The 24,195-nt window shown below is 52.2% G+C and overlaps 1 protein-coding gene across 3 annotated transcripts in view; it reads right to left on the bottom strand.

The window, feature by feature from the left end:
• The window catches only part of CCND3 (cyclin D3), a 48,075-nt gene continuing 23,880 nt past the window's right edge, over window positions 1-24,195 (bottom strand). For 2 of the 3 annotated variants that reach the window (XM_075174457.1, XM_075174458.1), the window contains exons 2-5: window positions 13,806-14,021; window positions 5,625-5,784; window positions 4,861-5,003; window positions 1-1,855 (exon numbers count right to left, since the gene is read on the bottom strand). In XM_075174457.1, coding sequence (XP_075030558.1) covers window positions 1,694-1,855; window positions 4,861-5,003; window positions 5,625-5,784; window positions 13,806-14,021 — 681 coding nt within the window. In that variant the 3' untranslated portion in view covers window positions 1-1,693. Of the gene's footprint in view, window positions 1,856-4,860; window positions 5,004-5,624; window positions 5,785-13,805; window positions 14,022-15,823; window positions 16,116-24,195 lie in introns of those variants that run through there. The other variant, XM_075174456.1, reaches the window with a different exon arrangement.

Genomic DNA, 24,195 nt, shown 5'->3' on the forward strand with positions numbered 1-24,195 from the left:
TACTTGTTTAAAATACTTTATTGCAACATCATACGATCATCTGTTTCTCCCAGCAGCGGGACGCTTGCTTGTGAACACTAAACGAGTTTACTCTTAAATTAAAACTCCTTTATATATATAAAAAAAAAAAATGTTTCTTTCTGTACAGGCAGGCTCTGCACACCTCAGCCCCCCTGCTAGCAGGAGTCAGCAGTAGATGGCTCTTCTTGACAAATCAGGCTAGTGGAGGAACAGCAGCCCCATCTTTTTCTACCTGATAAGACTTTTGTTTCTAGTAGCATCCGAAAAGGAAGATTTCTACCTCCTTTTCCACATCCCCCACGGGAGGACAACAGCCACAGATCCACATGTCCAGCGGTCACCAAGCAGCAACAGTCTGCCTCCCATCCCTGCAGAGTCTCTCTGGCTTCTCCTCGTTAATACAATTCTACTATTTAATGGTTTTCTCTTAGAAAAGCAGCATTATTTTTTTTTTTTTTAAAACACTCTTTATAAAAACTACCAGACGGGATCAACAACAACAATACAAAAATGCAATCGCTTTCCAACCCAAGTGTGCAGATTTTCCACCCGATGAGGATACAACTCGGACCCACATGGATATATATGCAATGCAGCCCCCTCCTGAACGTGATCCGAGCTCCCTGCCTTGGAGGAGTGAAGATGCATTTCAGACTATAGCAGCACATTCAAACGTCTGTCTTAAAACCTAGGCTGGTGTCTAAGCTACCTAAAAAACCAATCAGCTTTCAAGTGAGAGTCTCCCATTGCCCAGGGAGCTGGGGAAGGGGACAAAGGGTGAAGGCACTCTTTCGGAAGGAGAGGAGACCAGCATCCAGGCCCCACACCAAGGAGCTGCAAAGTCTTCCTCCCTCCTGATTCCCAGCGGTTAACAATAAATTAAGCAGCCTCGGTGGGGCAGCGGAAAGCCAAGGGGATTGCGCCCAAACCTCGCCCAGGAGGCTGCTCCCCGAGGCAAGGACTTCTCTTCTGCTGTCCACGCAGACGGGGAGCACGTCCCCCAAGCAAGCCGAAATCCCAAATCTAACGCCAACATGAAACAAGCCACACGTTTCTCTTCCAAGCAGAAGCCGCCACCCCTCCAGGAGCCACAGCAATCTGGCACGAAGCAATTGGGACCAAGGGGCCAACAAGCACCTGCTCCCTCCTCCCGGACACTCGGTTGTCTCCTGTGAGCCACGCGGGCCTGTAGCACCCCGGGCCGGGGAGGGAGGTTGGGGTGGTTATAAGGATTTTGGTCACGTAGGCCAGCGTAAGAGGCTTAATATCCATGATTGATGGCCCACACGGGGCTGGAAGTCGTCACAGTGAACACCCCCGAGGAGACGGCGAACAGCAGCCAGCCGGGCTAGAAGGAATACAAACTGAGAAACATTTTACAACTTCATTTTGGGTCCTGCTCCCCCTCCCCAGCAATCCTTGTGCCCTGCCACCATGAAAACGGTTGCTTCACCCCGGCCACCTGACGAGCAGTGTCGAGCAGCGCCAGCCCGGCTGCCCGCTCCGACAGACGAGCGTGGATCCTGCTCTGCGCTCCCAGCGAGCAGAACAAATCCTCAGCGGGCGTCGGATGGGGCTGACGGATGGGTGGGTGGGATGCAGCGACCTTTCGGTGTCCAGGGCGAGGTCCTGCTGCGGCAGGGCCGGGCGGCTCTCGGGAAGGGGAGGCTGGTCACAGGTTGATGTCCGTGACGTCTGTAGGCGTGCTGGTGGGCTGGCTGGCCGGGTAAGCAGCAGTCTTGGCGGCGCTGTATTCCTGTTGGGTTTGGGACGCCTGTTTCAGACTCTCGGCTAAGGCTGCCTCAATCTGCTCCTGACAGGCTTTCAGGCAGTCCTGCGGGAGAGGGAGTGAGACAAGAGGCCTCAGTTCTCCGCTGCTCAGAGGTGGGAGCCTTATAAACAGCTCTGAGCAGCTGCTGGGCTACATCTCTGGCCCCCGGAGCATCTAAACACACAAGACAAAGCAGCCTTTCCCCGGCAAGGGGCATCTGCGCTTTAGGCCCCTCCCCAGGAGAAGCCCCACGCTCTGGTTGTCTTCTCCTCACCTCCCTGCTTGACCACATTCTCGAGGAATAGATGTTGTGCCAGTCAGAGCTTCCCAAAGCATCCGGGCTCGTGCCTGGATGCAGTGTGTGATTTCAGCATCACGGCAATCAGCTGCTGCTGACAGGAGGGTAGAGCAGAGCAACTCTGCGCAGGCTGCTATCAACCTTTACAACCAAAACTTCCCAGATCCACGAGCGATGGCCGGCGTGCAGCACCACGGATGCACACAGGGACCTTGGAGCCCCACCTGCCTCCCCCAGGCCCTACATCCCAGGTCTCCCAAAGCTTGGCGTGGTCCTGTATCTCTGCGGTTACCCACCCGCTGCAGAGAAGCTGCGCGCAGCTCTGCCCACGTCCGAGCCAGGACAAGGCGAATCCCTGCTGGGTGCCCTGGCTGACGCACACTGCATCGCTCTGGGGATCTTGGAAGGCAGCTGGACCCGACCCTCTCAGACCCAACAGCCACCCCTGCCACGTGTTCCTACAACATCGCTGGGTCATTAGAAGAACGATGCTGCGGCCACGTAGCTTCTCGCAAGGCTTTTACCCTCCTGCTGTCCCCCAGGGAGCCCCGTGTGACTCACCCGCACCTCCCCGGGGCCCAGGGAACCCAGCGCTGGGGGACACAGCAGCCCCACAAACAGGAAGGCGCAGGGGACTGCAAGCAGTGGCATATCACTTGTAATAAAAGCAAACCCACCTCCGTTTTCTCCCCACACAAGCTGTAACCGGAGGAGGAAGCTCCTCCACTTCGACACCAGAGCACCATGACGCACCGAGAGCCGCGGGAGGCATCGCCCACCCCAGACCGGCTCCTACACTGCGTCTCGGCTCTCACCGAGGGGTAAGAGGTGGCATTTTGCACCTCGCGGCCGGAGCTGAGCTGGACGCCGGGGCCACGCGCGCTCGCTGGGTATTGTCACAGACCGAAATCTCTTACCAGGAATCCACTGCCGGTTCTTAGAAACTGACAGAGGATGTGGCGAGCGAAAATAGCAACGCCCACCTCCCCTTCCCCACGCAGCTTCCCGTCAGCGCAGCCTCCAGCCCGCCTGCCCGCAGCCCCGGGGCAAGCTCGCTGCAGGGCCTCGCGCCACGGCCAGCCCGTCCCCGGGCTCTCCGCAACCAGGCTCTCCGTCAGCAATTTCGGCAGAGATGCTAAAAGCTGGCTTGGCCACAGGCAGCCAGGCTCTTTCGCTGGCTGGTGAAGCCTCGGGGGCTACCTGGGAGGCAGCTCAGCTTGCCCCAGCCTGCGTGCCCCCTGCTCCGCAGGGCAGCCATGCTGTGGGGCTCTGGCTCAGGCACACGCTGGGGGCTGGTCCTGCTCCGTGAGGGATGAGGACTGATCCAGAGCGGCTCCAAGTTGCACCCGAAGCGCTGGCACAGCCAGCAACGAGCCAGCCTCAGCGCGGCAGTGCAGCTCCCGCCAGCCACAGAGCTGGTACAGCCCTGCACCATCATCCCGCTCCGTCCCTACGGACTCCCCACACCCCCAGCACTGCCCGGCTGAGCCTTGGCAGCTGCAGGAAGGGGATCGCTCCTCCAGTGCTGAACCAAAGGGGAAACTGAGTCACAGCCCAGGGGCACTGCGAGGCCGGGTTCAGGGAGAAGCATCACCACAAACACGGGAGGCCGAGACCAGGTGCTTCCCCCGGGAGCCCTGCAATGCTGTGGACACATCCCCAGGGCTTCCTCCTGCTACAGGACCCACGGTCCAGCCTGGGCAGGGGCTGTTTGTGCAGCACCTGGCACCCAGGCGGGCTGTGGGGCAGAACAGATGCCCTCTCCGGGATGAGAAGGGAGAGGAGTGGGCCGGAGGGCAGCAGAGGTGTGCTGGGCTCCGTTTCAGCTCCCCTCCCTCCGCGGTGCCCTCCCTGCTTCCCACCTGTTCCCTCCACCAGCCCCAACCCCGAGCAGGTTTCAGCCCCTGCCCCATTCACCGCAGCAGCTTGAGAGCAGCTGGCTGCGCTGATTCACTCTTCAAAAAGACTCCGGCTAACAAAAAAAATTAAAGCTGCACAAATAGATCAGGACGCCCTCCTGCCCCGTCCCCTCTCTGCCTGGACAAAGCCTGGTCGCAGCCTCCCACCCACCGGGGCACCGGCACCTCTTCCAATTCCCGGCGCTGCTGTCAGGGGACTGTAACTAACCCCGCGCCCGGCTGCCGGCATTAGCGCTCGGGCAGAAGAAAAGATCAAAAGGGGCCCCTGGCAGAAGAAAGGCTCCCGATTGCTTCACTGCAGCAGGAGCGACCTGGGAACGGGGAGCCTGACAGGGTCCCCCTTCCCCATTTAAAGGGCAGCAGAGGGGCAGGCAGATGCCCCCCACCATCCCAACGTCCCCAGCAAAGCCGCTGTGCCAGCATCCTGAAATACTTTGTGTGCCTGACCCCCTTCCCGCCCCGGTCTGGGCACCTGCAACCAGACACCGCCGGAGGTTAGCAGATGCCGAGCCCAGCTTCTCCCTCTGCCCCATCCCACCTTGTCAACCCGATCCCACCAACACCTGCCCGCGCAGGGAACAGACGCTCCCCTTTGTGCTGCTTTTCAAAGGCTCCCGAGCTCGCCCCGCTCTGCAGCTCGGAGGCAGGAGCCGACTGCAGCCACAGGACTGACCAAGGGTGCTGCATTTAGAGATGCTCACTCATCTCTAGGCGCTCCTCAAACCAAGGTCAGCATCGTTATGAACAGCTTAATTTCCTCTCCCTCTAAGAAGAGCAAGCAGCAGAAAGAGGAAGGGTTTCCACCAGATCCAGCAGCAAAACCGCTTTGCCGTTCTCCCGTGAATACTCACCACCTCCGTGCCAGTGATGCTGGCCAGCAGCTCGGTGATTGCCTCGCCGGTGAAATCGTTCACGGAGACCGTCAGGCCGTGGATTGCCGCTCCGATACTGCCTGTCGCAATCATGGAGGGGGGGTACATGGCAAAAGTGTAGTCTAGAGCCAGGACAGGGACACGGGGGGCAAAAAGAAGAAGCTGTTAGCAAGGATGCGCATGGTAAGTTCTTGGGACTGCGATTTCCCTGGAAGACTAGAGAGGGCCAGGCAGAGGGGTCTCTCCTCTTAGTGGGGAGAAACGGGGGTGAAGCGACAGGAAACAGGCTGAGCATCAGAGCAGCGAGCTTCATTAAGCTATTTCTCTGGGCCTATCTCACCAAAAGAAGTTCTGAAGATGAGGTTGCCCTAATGACTTAGAGCAAGGCTGATAAAAGCTCAGATTCAACCCTGCCTTTACCCTGGACGCCCTCCCGCAGTCGCAGCCTGCGCAGCAAGGGGTAGCATGGCAGCTTTGCTCTTTCCTGGCATCTTCCAGGCACCTCCTAAGAGCCCCCAGGACCGTTATCCCACTTTGTCAGGGATAGAAAACATGTCATGGAGCAGCAAAACGCTCTGATTTGAATGAAAACAGGCATTCAGCTCCCCAGAAAGCCAGGGCATTGGAGACCAGCCCCAAGTTACCCAGCAAGCCTGACTCAAGCCCAGGCTATCCCGCTTGCAGTGGCCAGCCCACCCTCCCCAGCATCCTGGCGGGTGGCTCCAGCGGGAGCAGGCACCCACCTGTGGCACACAGGGCGATAAAGGTCTGTGCATGTTTCTTCACCAGCTCCATCTTGTCCTTAGGCAGCGGGAGGTGATGGAGGATGTGAGCCAAGAAATCATTTGCTATCACTGAGACCAGGTCCCACTTTAGCTTCTCCAGGACTAGAACCTCCCAATCCTGCAGAGTCAGACAGACAGCACGTTACTCAGCGGGGCTAGGCCAGGCTAGAAACACTCGCCAGATTCAAGGGCAGATAAGGCCAGTGCTTGGGGAAGGGCCAGTAAAACAGTACAATCCATGAGACAGGGAAGAAAAGAGGGAACGTCCCTGCTCTGCGACTATGGCACAAATCCAGCCTTGAGCTGTTGCAAAGCCTGGAGTAAAGATCAAAAGAGGAAGCGATAAATCTGGTTTCTTCTTTCCAAGGTGCAGTCGGATTAGCCTTCGACACTCCTCTGCTTTGCAAGGTTGCTGCAACAGCCCACATAGGAAAACCAGGGCAAGGAACAGTAGGCACACCATTCCCATATTCCTTTTCTACTCCCAAAAGGAGAGGCTGATGTCCAGGCTCCCAGGAACAATCCAGCTTGGGGCTAACACCACTACAGCAAAGAGAAAACAGAAGCTCACCTCTCTGTGTGCCCCTTGGAGCCGGCCAGTGCGCTGACTCCCTCCTACTCGGTGGCCCCTTGGCCACCGAGCCGCAGGAGGCAATAGCTGCCCTGCAGCCAGCCCCTTTGCACAACACCTTGAAGCAAGGGAAGGTGGGGGAAACACAGCTGAGCTTTCAGGGCTGCATCGAGACAGCCCAAGCTCCCGTATGAGATCTTCAATCCCTACAGAGCTCAGGGGCTGTGAAGAGGTGCTGAGGTCTTCAGCCCAACAAACACTGGGCACGCAGCCCTACGGAGGAGGTGCAGGCAGAACCTCCCCTACTCATCATGGCTCTTCTCTGCCAAGAGAGCCTTCAGCCATGCTCAACAGAGCATCCTCAGCAACTTCTCGAGGGCAGAGGCACTAAACAGCCATGCTAATGCCCACCTCTCCCACTGACATACATGCAACAGCTCACCGGTGCTTCCCAGGTACATGCCAGGTGGCTGCGGATGTCTCCGTCCCATGTTGGGGTGCTCCCTCTAAACATCTAACAGAGATTTCTGCAATATCTTCCACGAGCCAGGCTCTGTGCAATCTGCAAGCTGGGGAACAGATGGCAGGAAGGCCGGGTGCCCCCCACAGATTTCAGCTGGAGCCCGGGCTGCTCCTCTCATCTGCTCAGCCTCTTGCAGGCGCTTCCAGCTCTGGGCATTAGTCCTAACACCGACAAGGAAACCAAAGTGCAGAGCAGCCACAGGCAAGCGCTTGGCAGCGTCATCGCCCAGCAAGTCCTGCAGAGGTTTGGTACCAAAGCACTCATCTGGCAAGGTATAAGCAAGGAGAACTCCACGACTAGAGCTTTAGCACAGAATTTGGGACCCCTGCATTCAGTTCCCCGCTCTGCCATCAATGTCAAGGTCTACGTGACTTAGCTAGAGTAGCAAACTCAGAGGCCACACACGTACTGGTCTCACTGGGCTGGGCAGCTTTGATGTTACGTCTGGGTACGACTATGCCACCGACAGAGCAGTCTCAGGAGAGGAGAGCGCGGCGTCTTCCCAGGATTGTTTCCCTTCCCATCCCAGCAGGAATGTCACGAGCAGCCCACACCCAGCCGCCCAAGCTTCTCTGCCGGTCCCAATTCCCCCACGTCCCGAGCCACGATGAAGTTCTCTGGCCTCCAATTTCTCATCCTCTGCATCAGCAGCAAATCTGGTTTTGGCAACAGGGTCCAGGTACGCCAGAAAGGCCGCAGAAGATGCCCCCATGTCCCTCCTCCCTGCTAGTGGAGGGGGGGTGACAGCAGCCCTGAAGATGGAAAACACCCCGCAGGAGCTGAAGCTCCAGGTTTGGAAGGACAGAGCTGAATTGGGATTGGTATCAGATATCTCCATTTCAGGGCCTTGTCCTACCCAGCAGAGCATCTATTCTTTTTCCAAGTAGTCTAGGATTACAAGGTCAATGCTGCCCACAGACGTGCCAAAGGGCTGCCAGAACAGATGGATTTGAAGAAGTGAGATTTTTCGTAAGGGCAGATCTTCATTTTCTCTCTCTTTTTTTCTTTTTTTTAAACCCACTCTTTCCCCTTACACAACAATACCAGTTTTGAGTTGCTTAAATGAGCAGCATTGCTCAACCTGCTCCAAGTCCCCCATGAGGCCAAACGCGCCGTTTGCCATTTCACAGCCTGCACTTTTCCAACCAGAAAACGGTGCTTTGCTAGCGCACGCTTGCTAGTCTCCCATATGGATGGCCAGCCTGCTAGTCTTTCTATATTTTTAAGCCAAACCCACAGGATAAAAGCAAGAAGAAACTTAGCAATGAGCTCCAGAGCCTGAGGATCACAGCACAGGTCACCGAGGATGGCTGGTTCAACGGGGGGATTGGAACAGCGGGGAGAGATCAGGCTTGGGTAAAAGAAGAAAGAGCAGGTAGTGCTGGCCACTGGTTGAACTGCAGAAACACAGCAAGGCGACACAACAAAAGAGCCACTGGAGATGGAGAGCTCTGTGCCTTGCCCCTGCCTGTCGCTCATCTGTCCCTACCTGTCAAGGGCAGCAGGCTGGGAAAGCCGGCTGCTTGCCCGTGCATGAGCCCCCTTCCTTGGGAAGGGGCACAGGACACCGCTGGCACCTTCGGCAGGCACTGCCCCAAGGGCGAGAGGCCGAGGCAGCTCCAGCCTGACTTCACACAAGCTGGGAGCATGGCCCTTTTGCAGACCCAGGGAGAAGGTCAAAAGGAGAACCTGGAGATTGCTGCTCATGAAGCAAACCCAAAAGCGATCACCACACCTGAGAGGGGAGCTCCTGAGCACATGAAGCAAACCCAAAAGCGATCACCACACCTGAGAGGGGAGCTCCTGAGCACAGAGAGGACACCAGCCCAGCGTCATCTGGGCTCTTGCTCTTTGCCTTTCCTCCCAGAGCTGCAAGCCAGCTACTGGGAGTCACCAGAAGCACATGGTGTCCACACTGGTGTGGCAGAGAGCCTGTCCCTGCTGGGACACATTTTGTCCTAAGAAGATCTGGAGTGCAAGTCAGCTCAGCGGTGAGACCTCACCTGGGAGAAGCTGGCTCCTGCCACACCAGGACTGATCCAGGACAACAGCCTGTCCCTTCGCAATGCACAAAAGCAGCTCTTTTCCAGCTACTACAGAGGTTCATCGTCTTCTTAAAAACCTCGTTGTTACAAAAGGCCTGATCCCGAGACCCAGCCGGCACTCGAGATGCCAGCTGAAGGCGGCAGGCGCCAAGGACTGTCACCAGCTCACAGGATTTAGCTCAGGGAAGCCTCTCTCCTGCCAAACCACCCTGCTCCTCGCTTCTCTCCTGCTAACCCTGGGGACTTCCCGCTCTCAGAGCAGCATGTCAGAATCTCTGAATCACTTTATCTGTGGAAGAAGAAGAACAAAAGGCTGCAAGAGATAGGCAAGCAGGTTTGCAACAACAGCACCACGCAGTACAGCAAACATCCTTTTCCTGGCATTTTGTTTTGCACCTAATTGAATCAGTCTTTGCCTGGCTAATGAAAGAGAGGAAGAAAGTGGAAAATGTTCCTTTGTTTCTCCAGCCGGCAGAGCCCACCCTCTTCGTGGAAGGGCTGCAAGCTGCCAGCGCTGCCCACCGAGCATCCCATTGCTGGGAATGCACCAGGTCCTCCTTCTGCAAGATCCCCCAGGGCAGAGCTTGATCCCTCCTGGCTGCATCCCACAAGAAAGGGAATTAAAAAAAAAAAAAAAAAAGGAAGGAAAGCAGCTACCATTTCCCATTGCCTCCCCTGCTCTGACAAGGTGATCTCAGAGCACAGTCCTGTTCCAGCGAAACAGCCTCAAGCCCCTGGTTGCTGCCTCTGCACCCTCTCACTAAGACAGATCCGAGTCACAAGTAGAGACTGTTTTACTCAATTTACAGCTCTGCAAACGCATACTGGGATGTGACAGTCACACCAGCTTCTCTGCTTTTCATATAGTGACAGTCACTCTGTACATCAAGCTCTACCCTCAGCAACACCCACACACCCGCTATGCCTACAAGGACCCTGTGTAAACCTAGCTGACGAGGCCGCACAGGGAGCAGAGAGCCCAGCTCCTCTCTGCAGCAGCCCTGTCTGCAGGAGAAAAGGAAGTTGCGCTCGATTTTGTCACTCAAGTTGATAATTTTACATTATCACAGGCTTGATGAGACGCCAGCAAAGCAGGAGCAGGCTGCACTCCGTTGTGCTCGCGAGCTGACTCAAAAAGAGGGTGGAAAGAGCTGCTGATGTTGCTGCTGGCCACCCACCCTACCTGGCAGCTGAGACACAGCTACAGAAATGAGCAGCCATGAAAGTCCATTTGCAAATAGGAAATCTGGGGCAAACGTTTGTTTCCATCCCCTGACCAGAGTGCAAGACTGGATGTCAAGGGTAAAGGTGCCAACTTCAGATAAAGAAACAGTCACATCTATCCCACCCATGCAACAAGCAGAAGGTAAAACAGTAAAACACAAGCATGTCTTCTGGAAAGTCAATGCTCTATCACAAGTGAACATCCCCTTTTACTCAGCTGTTACCTCCTTCTCTTATTTTCACTCCTCACGGCCTGCTGTCACTGCTGCTCCCTTCACTATCTACCTCGTGGCTTGACCCTGCTTACTGTCTTTGCTAGGAAATACTTGGCAGTTTGCAAAACTGACCTTAGGTCAAATGTATTAGGAGCAAACCAGGCAGATGAAAGTGACCTACAACTGCTCTCCCCAACCTTCAAGCAGCTGAACACCCTCTTGCACAGGCCAGAAAAGCCTTTATTAAAAAAATAAAAAAGAAAAGAAAGGTAGGTTAGATAACGCCCTTGACGGAAATCCAACTTCCTCCAAATGGACAAGTCCCTCGTTGCATCATTTCCTTCTCCCTAGAATAACTTCATCAAGATTTTGTTTCAAATGTGTCCCTTCTAAACCGCTGAGCTGGTGCCAAGCATCCCGGCAAGAGGAGGAAGCAAACGTACTGGGAAAGTGAGCCAGCTTCCTCTGAAAGGCCGGGGACAACACGCTGGAAGCTGAAATGGCACCGATCCATGAGAAGAGGCCAGGATGCACCATTGTCCAAACCTTGATGAAGAAGCTCCTCTTCCCCTCCCCACCCTCTTCCACTGCAAGATTGTGAAAGAGAAGTAACATTACCACGATTAGCACAGAGGAGGAAAACAGCAGCTCGCCCTGGTTTTGTAATCAGGGTATTAACTCTTGTCAGGTCCCACAGCGAAGACAAATCCTTCACATATCTTCAGATGTTACCTCCACTCCCTATTTACAGTGTGGAGCAATGACAGACTGGAGCAGGATCTGCTCCAAAACAGGGTTAAACATCTACCGAAAGCAAGCCTTGTGGCGGGCAGGGAAAGATGACCTCCAGATCACAGGTTACAGAGCATCTCCTGCCCAGACACCTGCAAACGCCTCAGCACCTCTCCTTAAGGGCTGTGGCTGGTTTGTGATGCCTTCTGCTCCGCCCTTTGGCTAGCACCAATTACCAGGAATAAACCCCTGCACTGCTGAGTGCTCACGGCCATCCCCTTGGGAAGGAGAAAAGGGATCCTATTTGCCTGAAAAAGCTATTTTCAGCTATCCCAAGAAAGGACTTTTGACGCCCGAAACGAGGCCATTCTTGTCCACCTCAACTGCATATTGATTCCGGAGCACAATGATGAAAGAGATCCGTGCCAACCATCCGGCTGTGCCTCCTGTTGCACTGAGAGCAACCCAGGATCCTGGTGGGAAAAAAGTACAGGGAAGGAGAACTCCAGTACCGAGACCTGCACAATCAGAAGTGAGCAACAGGCGGCAGACAGCGCTTTCCTCCTTCATCTCCACCCCAATGCTGCCAGGAGGAGGGAGAAGGGAAGATTAACGTTGTGGCACTGCTTAGCCACAGCTTCCTGCTGACAAACCTGCTGGGGGGAAGAAATAAAAAAGACTCTGCATGAGGAGGCATCGGCATTCGAGGGTGAGAGTGAAGGAAAGCCTCCAGGGATGTTGCACATGCTCTGCCCACTACCCACCTGCATATCTCCTAACTGTTCTCCTTTGGAAGGAGCCTGCTACAAACACAGCTCAAGATTCAACTGAAAAAAGCAAATCCTCACCAAGAATAAATCACCAAATAAATCAGAATGAAATACTGGGATCCATGGCAGATATGCACGAGGTGCCCACCAAGACCAATTCCTTGTAGCCCAAGGTCCACACTGCAGAAATCACTAGCATTTGCTGTGACGATCTCCCCTAGTCTTCAGGGATGATGACAGGACTCCCTGTAAAGTCTGGATGAGAGAGGGAGATAGAGGTGAAGCATGGCAGTAAGTTCACCTTCCTGCAACCCATATTCCTGTTGGACAGAGAGCTTATCCATCATTCTGAAGGGACAGAAATCTGACACTGGCCCACAACATGCATTTGGATCAGCTTCATGCTCCTGAGGGCATTGAGAGCACTGTCCCTGCTTTGAAATGCAGCCTGCTTGCCTACAAGAAGCCTGTTAGGCACCTTCTGCTCAGCTTGCTGCCTCTGCAAGGAACAGAAGCAACTTTTGCTGGCCTAGCAGAAAAGTGAATGCAAACCAACTCCCATTCCCCCCTGCCTTTTTTCCCAGCTAAATGTTAACCCCCTCATTATCACAGGGCCAACAGGAACCCTCCTGTTATAGGCTGGGATTAGATTCATGTGATAGATCCCAGTCCTGGGAGGATACCCACGCAGAATCCATCACTGGATGAGAAGGTGCTCTCAGGGATGAAGCTTTACTGACAAAGCAAGAGAAAGCCTTTGCACACAGAGATTTTCTGGCAGCCCCCCGCAGCAGGATGCCGTGGCACGACCACAGCTCAGCATCCAGAGAAGCAACAAGCACTTGTGTTTCCTCTGTGCATTCCCATCCCTCACCACTATTCATGGTAATGATCCTTTTTTCCATGAGTGCTACTTAAGGTAACAACCACCCACAAATGACTACAGGGAGAAAGGTATGGAGGTGAGGGGATTTTCCCCAGCCTTCACTGGCACTTGGAAAAACCATGTTCATACTAGAGTTCCCCAGTTACCAGAACTGCCTTCCGATTCACATCTGAAAGTTTTGTGGGTTCACTCCCCACCCTGGGGACAAATCACACTCAGATCATCTCACCCACCCCAGCCCAAAAAAACAGATATTTAATAAAGCGATGACTAACCCTGAGAAATTCTCATAGGCAAACCATCTCCAGGGATGTTTGTTACTCGAAGCGAGGTGGCCGTTTCCTCCCAAGGGCTCTGATCTACCAGCACGGAAGGCCCCCAAGAAAAGGGGTTCTCCAATTTCCTCCCCCACTGGCAAAGCTGAATTCAGAGGTTTGGATCTTTGCTTTGAACTTTTATCAGACGAGAAAACGCTTTGCCTTTCAAAGCCTACACAGCTTCTGCCTGAGTGTACGATGAGAGAGGCAAAGTAGCCCTGCTTTAACTCAAGGGCATGGAGCAGGACCCTTGAGCAGCAGCAAGGTCCCACTCACTTCCACCACCTTGGCAGCACTGTCAGCCTCGACGGTACAACCCAGCCAGCTGGATCCCAGGTCAGAAAAGCTCCCACCCATACTTCTGGTTAACTCTCCACTTAAAGCGTCATTTCTCCTACTGGTGTGGAAATGCATCTCCCACATCATGCCCCTTTGCAACCGGGGCAAGTGAGAGCCGCACGCCCCAGCGGCAGCCCCCGCCTCGTGCCCCGCCGGCTGCGCAGACAGGAGCCTTTGTTCTCTGGAGCTGTCACTCGAGAGCGAACAAGCGCCTGGGAGCGGGCTCAGCATGGCAGCTCCACGCTGGCAACGAGCACAGGGAACTTTCTCTATAACCCGGAGGTGACAAAGCTGCTTCCCACAGCAGGGAGTGAGTGTCTGCCCAGGATGGAAAGGTCTCCACCAACAGATATTACACTGGGGCAAGGAGGTGAGAAGGTTGGTTGGGGAACACAGAAGAAATGGGAGAAAGAAAACAGGAGGAGACGCAGAGGCAGGTATGCTGCCAAGTAGCAGGATGCAGGAGATAAGAGAGCTGGGGAGGAGGTAGAGGGCTCTTTGAGATAGGAGTGGTTACCAGGAGCTGCTTAGGCGTGATGGAGTTGTCTGTATAAATGCAGAGTTTCTCCACAGTCAGGGGCATGGTTTCTCGCAGCTTGGAAGCCAGGAGCATGCAGACCGCTCCCAGAAGCTGCAAGTGATTTTTCCGCATGGGGACTGACGACAGGTAGCGATCCACGTAATTCATGGCCAAGGGGAAGACCTCTTCTTCGCACTTCTGCTCCTCGCACACCTGACAAAACCCAATTACAAAAATAAAAAAATAAAAGGAAGTTTTAATCAGCACAGGACTCCCCAGATCCTGCCTGCACCGCAGCTTCAAAGCTTCTGGTGATGATGGTGTTTCACACTTATCTGCAGGGCTTTGAAGGCACCTTGGTGCTAAGGAGTAAATTAGCTACAGGCATTTAAGCCTATAACTTCAGTGGGATTACACCAGCAACAAGTTTGACCAATGCCTTAAGACTTCACCTTCCTGTGGAAAGCTGCAGAACTTACTCTTTTTAGCTACATATAAGTTAAGACCAAAATTGCTTTATTTGGCCCCTTTTTTAATGTTCCTTGTTGGGGATGTCTCCAGCCAGCTGTACAGCAACGCTGCCATTTTCTGCTCTGTGGGGACTGGGGACCTCTGGAGAAAATGAGCAGCTCCAGCATATCTCCAGCTGGAGATCTAATAGTGCAGGATCCACAGCCACTTCTGGCAATTCCACCTTAAGTGGTCCAGAGACACGAGAAGAATCAATGGAAGAGCCCAAATCAATGGTTGAGTCCGAAAGCCTTCCTCCTCCCTCAGCCACATTTGTACCACAGCCACAAACAGAATCCAGGAGCTCTGAATTTCAGTCCTCTGCTCTTATCTCTCAACCAGCATCAAAACACTGGTCATATTTAACTTCCTTCTTTCAACGCAACCATAAAAATATTGAGGTTTCTCCTCATACATCAGCACACACCACCACTCTCCTTCCAGCAGCGACTGCCTCCCCCTGCAGACTGCCATAGTGCCGGGGACACCGACACGCACAGTCATGACAACTGCCAAGTGTCATCCACTTCTTGACCGCCTTTAGGGCTTCACAAGAACAGGCTCCAAAGCAGCATTTATCTAACTACCCTTCTCAGAAAGGCAACTGCAGAAACAGAACAATAATAGCAGGCCAAAAAAAAAAAAACTTTAAAAAGCAAGATGTTCATTATTTCTTTTGACAGAAGCAGGCAGCTTCTTGCAACAGCGGCCGGGGTGGAGAGCAGGCAGGCTCGATCCCAACGTCATTTGTCCTCTGCAGAATCTGTTCTTTCTTTCTCTATTGAGACTGTTCACTCTGATCATTTCATGAAGAGGCCCATGAGATTTTCCCCCACTGAACTGTATCCCACAGAGAACCGCATTCATTTTTAATTTAAGGAAGTAAATGGTAGTGATATTATTTTCCCCCTTTAACCAGGCATTTTCAGCCCCGTTCAGGAAACGCAAGTCTCTAGCCTGCCGGGCACACAGCTGAGCTCTCTGCCCAGAATTTTTTGGGAGCAGGGTGCGAACATGGGCTCCGATAGCAGCGTGGCAGCACACCTCCAGGGTGGCGTGAGCAGAGGCTGTGGGTTCGGGGGGGGGGTCTGCTCCTCCTGCATGGGGCAATCACATCTTCCAGCACAACCAGCACTCACAGAGATACTGCCCCGCCGCAGACTGCCCTCCTCACGCGCCTCCGGACCCTCCATGTGCAGCCCCCTTCCTCCCTACCGGCATAACACACCCTCCCCCCCCATACCGGAGATCTGACCTCCGGCGCATACCAAGCCCTGGGACTTCACGGCTTTCCTGTCGCCTGGATTGTCCCTTGCACCCCTGCACAAGGCGACCTCACTGAACCCCCCAGCGAACACGAGTCGGGTGCTTCTGTCCTGTGCTTCCCCCCGCCGCCAGCTCTCTCCCGCCGGAGCAGGAGCGCGCACGCGAGCAAGGAAAAGCGCCGGTGGCCGGGCAGGGAGCCGGAGCTGCGGCGGGAGAGGAGGCAGCAGGGGGTCCCGTACCTCCAGCATCCAGAAAGCCAGCATCTTCCGCATGTAGGGCTTGATCTCCCGCTGCACGCAGTGGAAGTAGGAGACGCGGGGGCTGTAGCGTTCCTCCTGGCTCAGCAGGTTCTGCAGCACGCGCCGGTCCCCCAGGAGCTGCGGGTCGCGCCCGGCGCGGGGCACGCGGGGGACGGCTTCCACGCACAGCAGCTCCATGGGCGCGGGCACGGCGGGCAGCGCGGGCAGGCAGGCAGGCGGGCAGGCAGGCAGGCGGGCAGGCACCCCGCCGGCTCCGCTGCAGCCGCCGCGGGACGCCGGGAACTGGCCGCGCTCCCAGGGGGCGGGGCCGCCGCCCACCCCGGGGCGACCCGCCGAGCCCGGGCGGCCGAGGCGCGCCGAGGGGCGGGGCCACCACCGCCTCCCACCAATTCCCGGGCCGACCGGCACCGACGCGCCGAAACCGGGCGGTGACCACGCCTCCAGGGGGCGGGGCGAGAGGCGCGCCGGCGGGCTGACAGCACGTGGGGCGGCCGCGGGGCGCCGCTGCCATGTTGGGGGGGGGGGGGGAACTGGGACCGGCCACCGCCGGGGCTCGGCCCGTCCCTCCCGTCCCAGCACCAGCGACCGCACATTTCTCCTGGTACCCTCTTTGCTTCCAGGGACCGCTCCCCGGTGCCCAGGCTGTGTCGAGCTCTCTGCAGGCCAGCCAGGCTGCCGAGGGAGACGGTCCCGGAGCTTGCCGGGAGGCTTCTGTCAACCCAATCTTCACAAATTTCTAAGAGTAATTTTTTCAGTATTTAGTTCTATACCTTTATTTTTTTGTGTCTGACCAAAGTCCTTCAACGCTATGAAAATAATCAGCTGCTTACATACTTGGAGTTGGTCCGTACTCAGCCTGCTGTCTTCGAAAAGTTACCCTCACGTTACTACTGGTGCAGCTCCATGGGAGATAGCAACCTCAGTGTCTGCCGAGATAAGGGTTTGGCTGGTTTTTCAGAATAATTAACAATTGTTTGCCAATTGTACACTGAATGGCTACTTACTGCAGCAATTTTAAAGTCTTATGAATAAGTTTGAACTGTGACTTCTACAGCATAGGATTTGCTCGGTACTGGTACCTGAGTCTGCTTCTAGTTCACCAGCAATAATTGCTTTCTGGTATGGGAAGTCAAAGACAACAGGCTGTAATTCTGGCCACGTTGCTCTCTGATGTTTGTTACTGGCTACAAAAACTGAGATGTCTTGACTTTGCTAGTGCCACCGGGAAGGGTCAGAAAACAGTATAAAATATACAACAGCTTCTCTAATTGGAAGGGGGAATGGATTGCCTTCAAGCTTGCAAATTAAAAGCTCCTCACTGAGTTGAGAGAATTAGCTCAGGAGGTCCATTTTTTATTAAGGTTCCCAATACTGGTTGCGAAGGCAACGTGCCCGAATGGGATGACCTGCCTGTATAAGCCTCTTCGCCAGCAGGATGGTGCCGCAATGTGGCATTTACAGCAGCAGTTGCAACCAAATGATTATAATCACCAATGTGAGAGGTGGGAAATACATTCCAGACCAGCAGCATCTCTTGCTTTGCTGACATCATTCCCTGCCAATCCTGATTGCCCTACCCTCTGAAATGAAGCACCTCAGCAGTACGCACTCCTGTAACACTTCATTGCACAGGGCAGTATATTCCATTTTACAGTGGAGTATTGCTGGGCTGAGAGCATGATACAGGGAATCGGATGGAGACAAGCCCAAATTCAACTCACAGCAATAATCCGTATCTGCGATCCTGGGGAGCAAGCTGCTCGTGTTCAGAAGGGAACGGAGCAATGGCATTTGTAGAAATGGAGAACTTTTGGGATGCGATATCATATGAAGGGGACTCAGCTGGAACACCTCTGACCAGTTCTGCTGGAGTTTTCCTCAGTATATACACTTGTATGTATTTTTCAGCTAAGGAACAAAGAACCAAAGGAGTTAGCAGTGGAGTGATTGGCCACAATAGCTACTCCCCACACACAAGTTACTTCAATGTGTGCCACTTTGACACATTTAGTACTTTTTTTGTATTTTCAGTCATATAAAAAGAGTCTTTTAATGAAGAACAAACATACGAAGTTAATAAGCATAAGTAAAACAAGACTGAAGTCTTTGTTCTCCCTGCTCAGGATTTTTTTTGTGTTGAAAATGAAAAACATCTTTTTGATCAGAGGTTTAGAGGCTCAAAATACTACTCATGACAGTGAACACAAAGGTCACATACATAACACACATTTCACGCGCTGGAATCCCATTTCTACACTTGTACAGATGGCTTTCATTTTCTGCAAGGTATATGATACATTGCAAATTTTTAATGATGCCATCAGCGTTGATTTGTTGTGCTGAATGCCCTGAGAACGACATACAGTACGGTGATGCGGAACTGGAGAAAAGAAAGGGGGAGAGAATTAGATCAATCCCATTCCTGCCTTAAAAAGAAAAAGAGGAATTTTTGTAGGTGAGATGAGATTCCCAAATCCCTTTCTCAACTAACTTTCTTTCACCTTACAAATAAATCTTCCAGTGGTGTGGGCAAGAAATATTTGAAGAATCTATGGGAGAGATTTCTGTGGACCAGTCAGCTGGTTTTAATCCGGGATGACCCCCCCTGTGCCACTCCCCCCTCCTTCTTTGTGAGCAGCATCCCCCATTTGTGCAGGGGAAGAGAAGGGCCCCATGTCCCACATTTTTAGTAAAAATAGACAGCAGCTATTTTCTTTAGTCAGGCAAAGGGAAACCACAGCACTGGGTTCTTGGTCCTTCTGGTTTCTGGGCTGTGCCTCTTGAAATTGAAAGTTTCAGGCCCTTTCCCAGACTTCATGGTCTTCCTCCTGTTTCCCAAGTGTCTGCACGGCGGTTCTGACACAGCCCGTTCAGATGGAGCTGGGCTCGGTGGCAACCGTGGGCCATAGGACACCGAAGAGGAAAATGAAGCCTGTTGCATAAGAAAGTGTTCCTTCCAGATGATGACTTGGCAAAACTGATGCCTCTGCAAGCCACATTATCAGGCTAGAAAGGCAAATTACAGACTGCAGGCATCCTAAAAAGCCTATTGTGTGGGTGTGCGGAGGGAAAAGAGAAAATTCCAGGAAAACCAAATTTTGGTCACTGTTGTCCATAGATAGTCAGCTTCCTGGCTTTGGCAAGAGAGAGCACAGCAACATTAAAAAAGGAAATTCCTTCAGAGTAAAAATTAAAAAACCTGATGGCCTCCAGACTTCCAGGATCTCGAACCAGCAATGTTATTCTTTGCTGAATCATAAAGGGGGCTCATTTTTTTGGTATGTTGATGATGAATTAAAAAGAGTGACCAGCAGCTGGAGCTTTTAAAGGGGCAATGCAGATGCAGGTCTGATTCTGATGGGCAGCTGGTGTCACACGCGAGCTTGGATCGAGGCTAATGCCATTTATCGGCGTGGCCATTCAACAGGGGCATGTCTGTAAGCTCTTCGTCGCAGAAAGTTTTTTATTTATGTCAGTTTGCATCAGCAGTGGGCCTGGCCCCAAAGGCTGTCAACAAAGATGATCAGTACCTTTTCTGCACTGGTTTCTATGTCTTATATTTTAGATCTACCTTCTGTCCAATTTTGATCTACCAAGAGCTAAGCCATCTTCTTCCTTGGTCATACTGCAACTGCAGTGTCATCAGTGACATCAAAATGAAACTGCTTAAACATAGATGAAGGACTTAAAAACCAAATCCAATGAGCAAATAACTATATAATTTGCTGTAGGAAATCCCCAAAATAAAATGAAAAACAGGTACCATTTTGTGTATGTGTGAGAAAGAGTGAAGGCAGTATTTCACACTTTCTGGTTTGAGGATTTGAAAGCACTTCAAACATCCTAATCTATTATATTTCACATCCAGTTTTCCCTAAAGCGGAGAATTATTGCAACTATTCCCAGCAGGAAAGAACAAGGGCTCTGGCACTCAAGCGTGCCGTGGCAATTTGGTGTCACAGTCTGCGCTTGCCAGAAGTCCCTGCTGCTTTAGAAGGAGATGGCCCAGTTTATGGTCCATCATACGCACTTAAACTGCTGATAAAGATGGACTGGTACTAGCAGGTCAGGCCACGGGGTGCAGCAGCCGGGGAGTGCACAGCTTCATCTGCTGACATGGCAGCAGCAGGGCAGATTGCTGCAGGGACGCAGCACGTCGGCCCATCGCAGAGGTTTGCTCTGGCGCACATGAAACGGAGCCCACAGGCACAGGGAGCTGAGGCATCCTCCCCACTCATCCAGCCATTCCCTGGGCCAGTGGGCAGGAGAGCTGAGGATTTCCTGGTCTCGGTCCCATGCTTAAACGCAAGACTGCTGTCTCCCTCTCCTTTCTCATATCTTTCTCATTCTTAACTTAGAAAAAATGCTTTCACTGAATTGAAGGGAAGTTTGGTTGAGTAGAAGTTTAATGTTTGACCCAGGGGACGTGTTTCCTAATATCTTTCCCATTACTGGCAACCACTGCATTCCCTTTCCTCTGACTTGGTCAGACTTTTGAGTACAACTAATTAGTTCAGAGTGAGATCATCTGAATACTGAATCTCTGCAATGCTTAGATATATCCAGAAATGATATACGTAAGAATTCTGAAGAAGAAAGCTTGCTGCTTCAAAAGTCAAAATACAGATTTTTCATTGACTTAAATCCCCTTATTGGAGCAGCTTTTGGTACAATTTGGACCAATTTTCTATTTAAACAAAAATAAAAGTGTGACTGTTGATACTGTTTGGGTTTATGCTCTATCCATCACTTCTGATCTAAGCGTGCCTGTTCCTGGGATATATATATCAATTTAATAATATGAGTTCCTTAACCAAGATTATTAAAGGAGAGAAACAGTTGGATGTAGGGAAGGCCTTCGCTTAGGTGGCTTCCAGAACAGAACAAAGTGATTGGAAAGAGGTATGAATGGATGAAAAGAGCTACATTTGTAAACAAGCACTTAGCAAGCAATTCACTACATCTTTTGGCAAATCATTTAGGAGAAAATTTGCAGAAGTGGCTATGGCTTTGGAGTGTCTCCATTTCACAGCAGCTGGGCCAGATTTGACTCCAGTGGAGCCAGCTCAGTTTGCCTCAGCTAACAATTTAGACCAGCAGAGATTTAAATGTAGTTTCACCTGACTTTTTATGAAAAGCATTAGAACAGGTTTGTCTTCATCTGTCATTTTAGCAGCTGTTTTCTGCCTTAGTTCCCTTTTCCTAATGAAATCTAAAATTAAGTCACATTTTCATTGACTCAAACTCGTACCGTAGTGAGCCATCCCCAGGTGAATGTTCAGTTTTGCTCCCAAATCAGGCATTTTAGAAACCAGCCAAATTCAGCTGGTAAAGATAGAAAAAAAGACCATAGAAAAAAATGCAAAGCTGAAACCAATCAATTTCAGAAAGCAAACTGGGCTTGGAAAGCCCCCAGTTGTGATATATTTAGTTCATTTCAGGGGATTATCTGTGGTTGCCAATTATGCAAATTGTTAAAAAATACTGCCCTGAAATTTTGCATATAAAATACATCTTTTTTACAACACCCTTCCCTTGTCCATCCTTCCTGCCTTTTCCTGCCCTGCCCTAAATTGATCTTGTTGCCTACGTCTTGTGCACCCTATTTGGTAGATTAGATGCGTTTGGGTTTTTCTAAGAATTTTTGCTTGCATGATATTTTTCATTTGATGTGGCAAGCCCAGAGCCTAGCGCCCGTTTGCCAACGCAAACTGCCAGTCAGCGAGTCAGAGCCAGCTCAAGGCTTCTCAGCAGTGCAGACAGAAAGGGAATTTGCCATGGCTGTACTGGAGAAAGGATCCGTCCTGCCTGGTGAAGTGGTGAGGAAGGGGGGACTGGCCCAGCTGGAACAGGAGCAGGGAGAAAGCAAAATCCTCGAAAGCTGGGTTTGGTGCTCCTGCTGCAAGAAGTTGCGTCTGCTATGGGATGAGGCTGTTTGCAGCACCGCAAGCCTGTGTCCCAGCTGGTCACTGCACAGTAGCACGCAGCCACATTTTCCAGGACCCCACTAAGCAAAGCAGGCAGCAAAATCATGGCAGTAGGGCTGGAGCCAGCCAGCACTCCTGAGAAAATGGGGTGTGATAGACTGAGCACTGGACTGGCAGGCAGGATGACTGGATTTTAATCTTGGCTTGGCCAGGTGGTAAATGGGGATGGAGACTGGGCAGGTCTCTGCCCAAGTCTGGACTAGGAGGATTGTTCCCTTTACAGGGGCAGAGGGGATCACGTCAGGACAGGAGGGAGGGTGGGCTCGGAGGGGGTGTGCTACCCCGCTGCCGGCGTTGCAGTGGAAATACCGCGAGACCGAGCTCTGGGGTGCCAGCAATGGGCAGGCAGGAATCTCATCAGATCAGTCGAGTCTGCTAGATTTGGTTCCTTGGAGGGACGGAGGACTATGCTGTGAGCGTGCGAGTGTTTTGGGGGGTAGAAAGAAAACGATTGATACCCCACTGACTTCCCTCACTTGTGGTGCACCTGGCTTGCTGTTACCTTACAGCACTCATATACATATATATATGTAGGGCTTTGAACTAGAGGCAGACCTCGCAGGCGAGAAGCCTTTACCATGAGGTTGCTGGCTGCACTCGGTTCACCCTTGGTGTAACTGAAAGGAAACATCTTGTACCAACCCCACATCAGCCAGAATATGCCTACGCAGCCAGCGGGCGCCGAGCTGAGCTGCTCTCACGTCCAGCACAGCAGCTGCGTCTGTGTGCAGACCCTCTGCTCTGACACCCCAGGGACCATCCCAAAGCCCACCATCTTTACTGCCAACCTGGCTTTACCACATTAAGCCAACGCATGCATAACATATGTGTCTTCCCCCACCTAGGCAGTGAAGAAGTACGCTCATCCCTCCAGTTGAAACTGCAAAGCCGAAGAAGGAAAATTTTAAGGACCTACAAACCACAGTGATTAAGTACAGGCGAAGAGGAATGTCACACCACTGTGTTAATAAATGGAAATAAAATACAATCCACACAGCAGCACAGCCATCGTTCAGATAACCTGCAGCTTTGAAGACAAGTCTCCTTCTCTAAGTATTAGACTATGCTCCCAGAACACCTTTCCCTGAAGGCACAAATGTCACTGTATTTCTTGTGATTGTCACAGCCAGGTACCTCTGTATATCCCAACAGATGTATAGAGATCAAATTCACTGAGATGCTAGTATCCGTAATAAAATATGGATGCATTCTCCCAGCAGTTCTGGTAGTTGTATATTATCTACATATGCTTCTGCATTCATATCATCAATAATTACTGACATTAACAACATGCTAATGAGATACACTCTGTGAACACATACACATCACTGGGCAAGCAGTATTCCCACTGTATTTAGGCAGATCTTTGGTGGAGCGATTCCAGCAGTCGCCCGATACGTTAACCATTTCTTCCCACACTAACCTACTGCTTTGCTTTTGCTCTAAGCCTTATAGCATAGGAGTTGTTGCTCCTGCTTGTCCACTCTGCCTTCTCCTAGCATCACAGCAGTGAAGAAGATGCCTTCTGAGACACCATAAGCTGAAATCAGTAGTGGTTTATATGGCTGGCTGAGTTAGGAAAAATGGTATATTGTCCTATTCAACTATTCCTACTAGAGAGCCAGGCTTCAGCCACCCCAACTAGACCTGCTGCCAAAAGTAAGTCCACACCTTACACTCCTGCCCTGTATGGGTGAGCAGAAATTCTATCATTGTCACTTGGCTACAAAAGCCTGAGCAGAAGGGAATCAGATCTACTGCAGTGCGACATCAGTCAGCCTCCTACCAGGATATTGCCTGTAGCAATTAAAATATGAACGAACTTCCCACTGTGAACTGACAAACAAAGAGGTTCCTGCAATCAGGCATGAGTGCTTCTGAGTTTATTTTTGTAGCTCTTCAGCATTATTTATAAGGTGAGCTGGCAGACCATGTCCCCAAAACAAGTGTTAACGTCTGGACAGTGAACAGCCTGCTGCGGGTGTTAGGGGCCGGAACAGACAGCTTGCAGGGGTGGAGGACCTGAAATTCAGCTGGATATGCTCTACTCTGGGTGGCTGCTGACACAGGGATGAATCCATGGTATCTGGTCCACCCTGAAGAAGCCTCTGTTGCTACCAGTATTTTGAAACTGCACAACATAAGCTGCTGGGGAAGGAGAAGAGATGAGGGCATGGCAGTGCTTAGCAAACCTGCAAAGGAACGCAGGAGCATCCCCGCTTACCGATGAGGAAACTGGGGCATGGGGCACTGAAATGACTTGCTTATCACTCCCCGGCAGATGAGTGCCAGGCCTAGACAGGGAGCCTGCAACTTCCAAGTCCCAGCGTGGTGCTCTGTCTACCAGAGCCCCACCACAATCGA

The sequence above is a fragment of the Calonectris borealis genome, chromosome 26 (assembly GCF_964195595.1).
Source record: "Calonectris borealis chromosome 26, bCalBor7.hap1.2, whole genome shotgun sequence".
NCBI classification, from domain to species: Eukaryota; Metazoa; Chordata; class Aves; order Procellariiformes; family Procellariidae; genus Calonectris; species Calonectris borealis.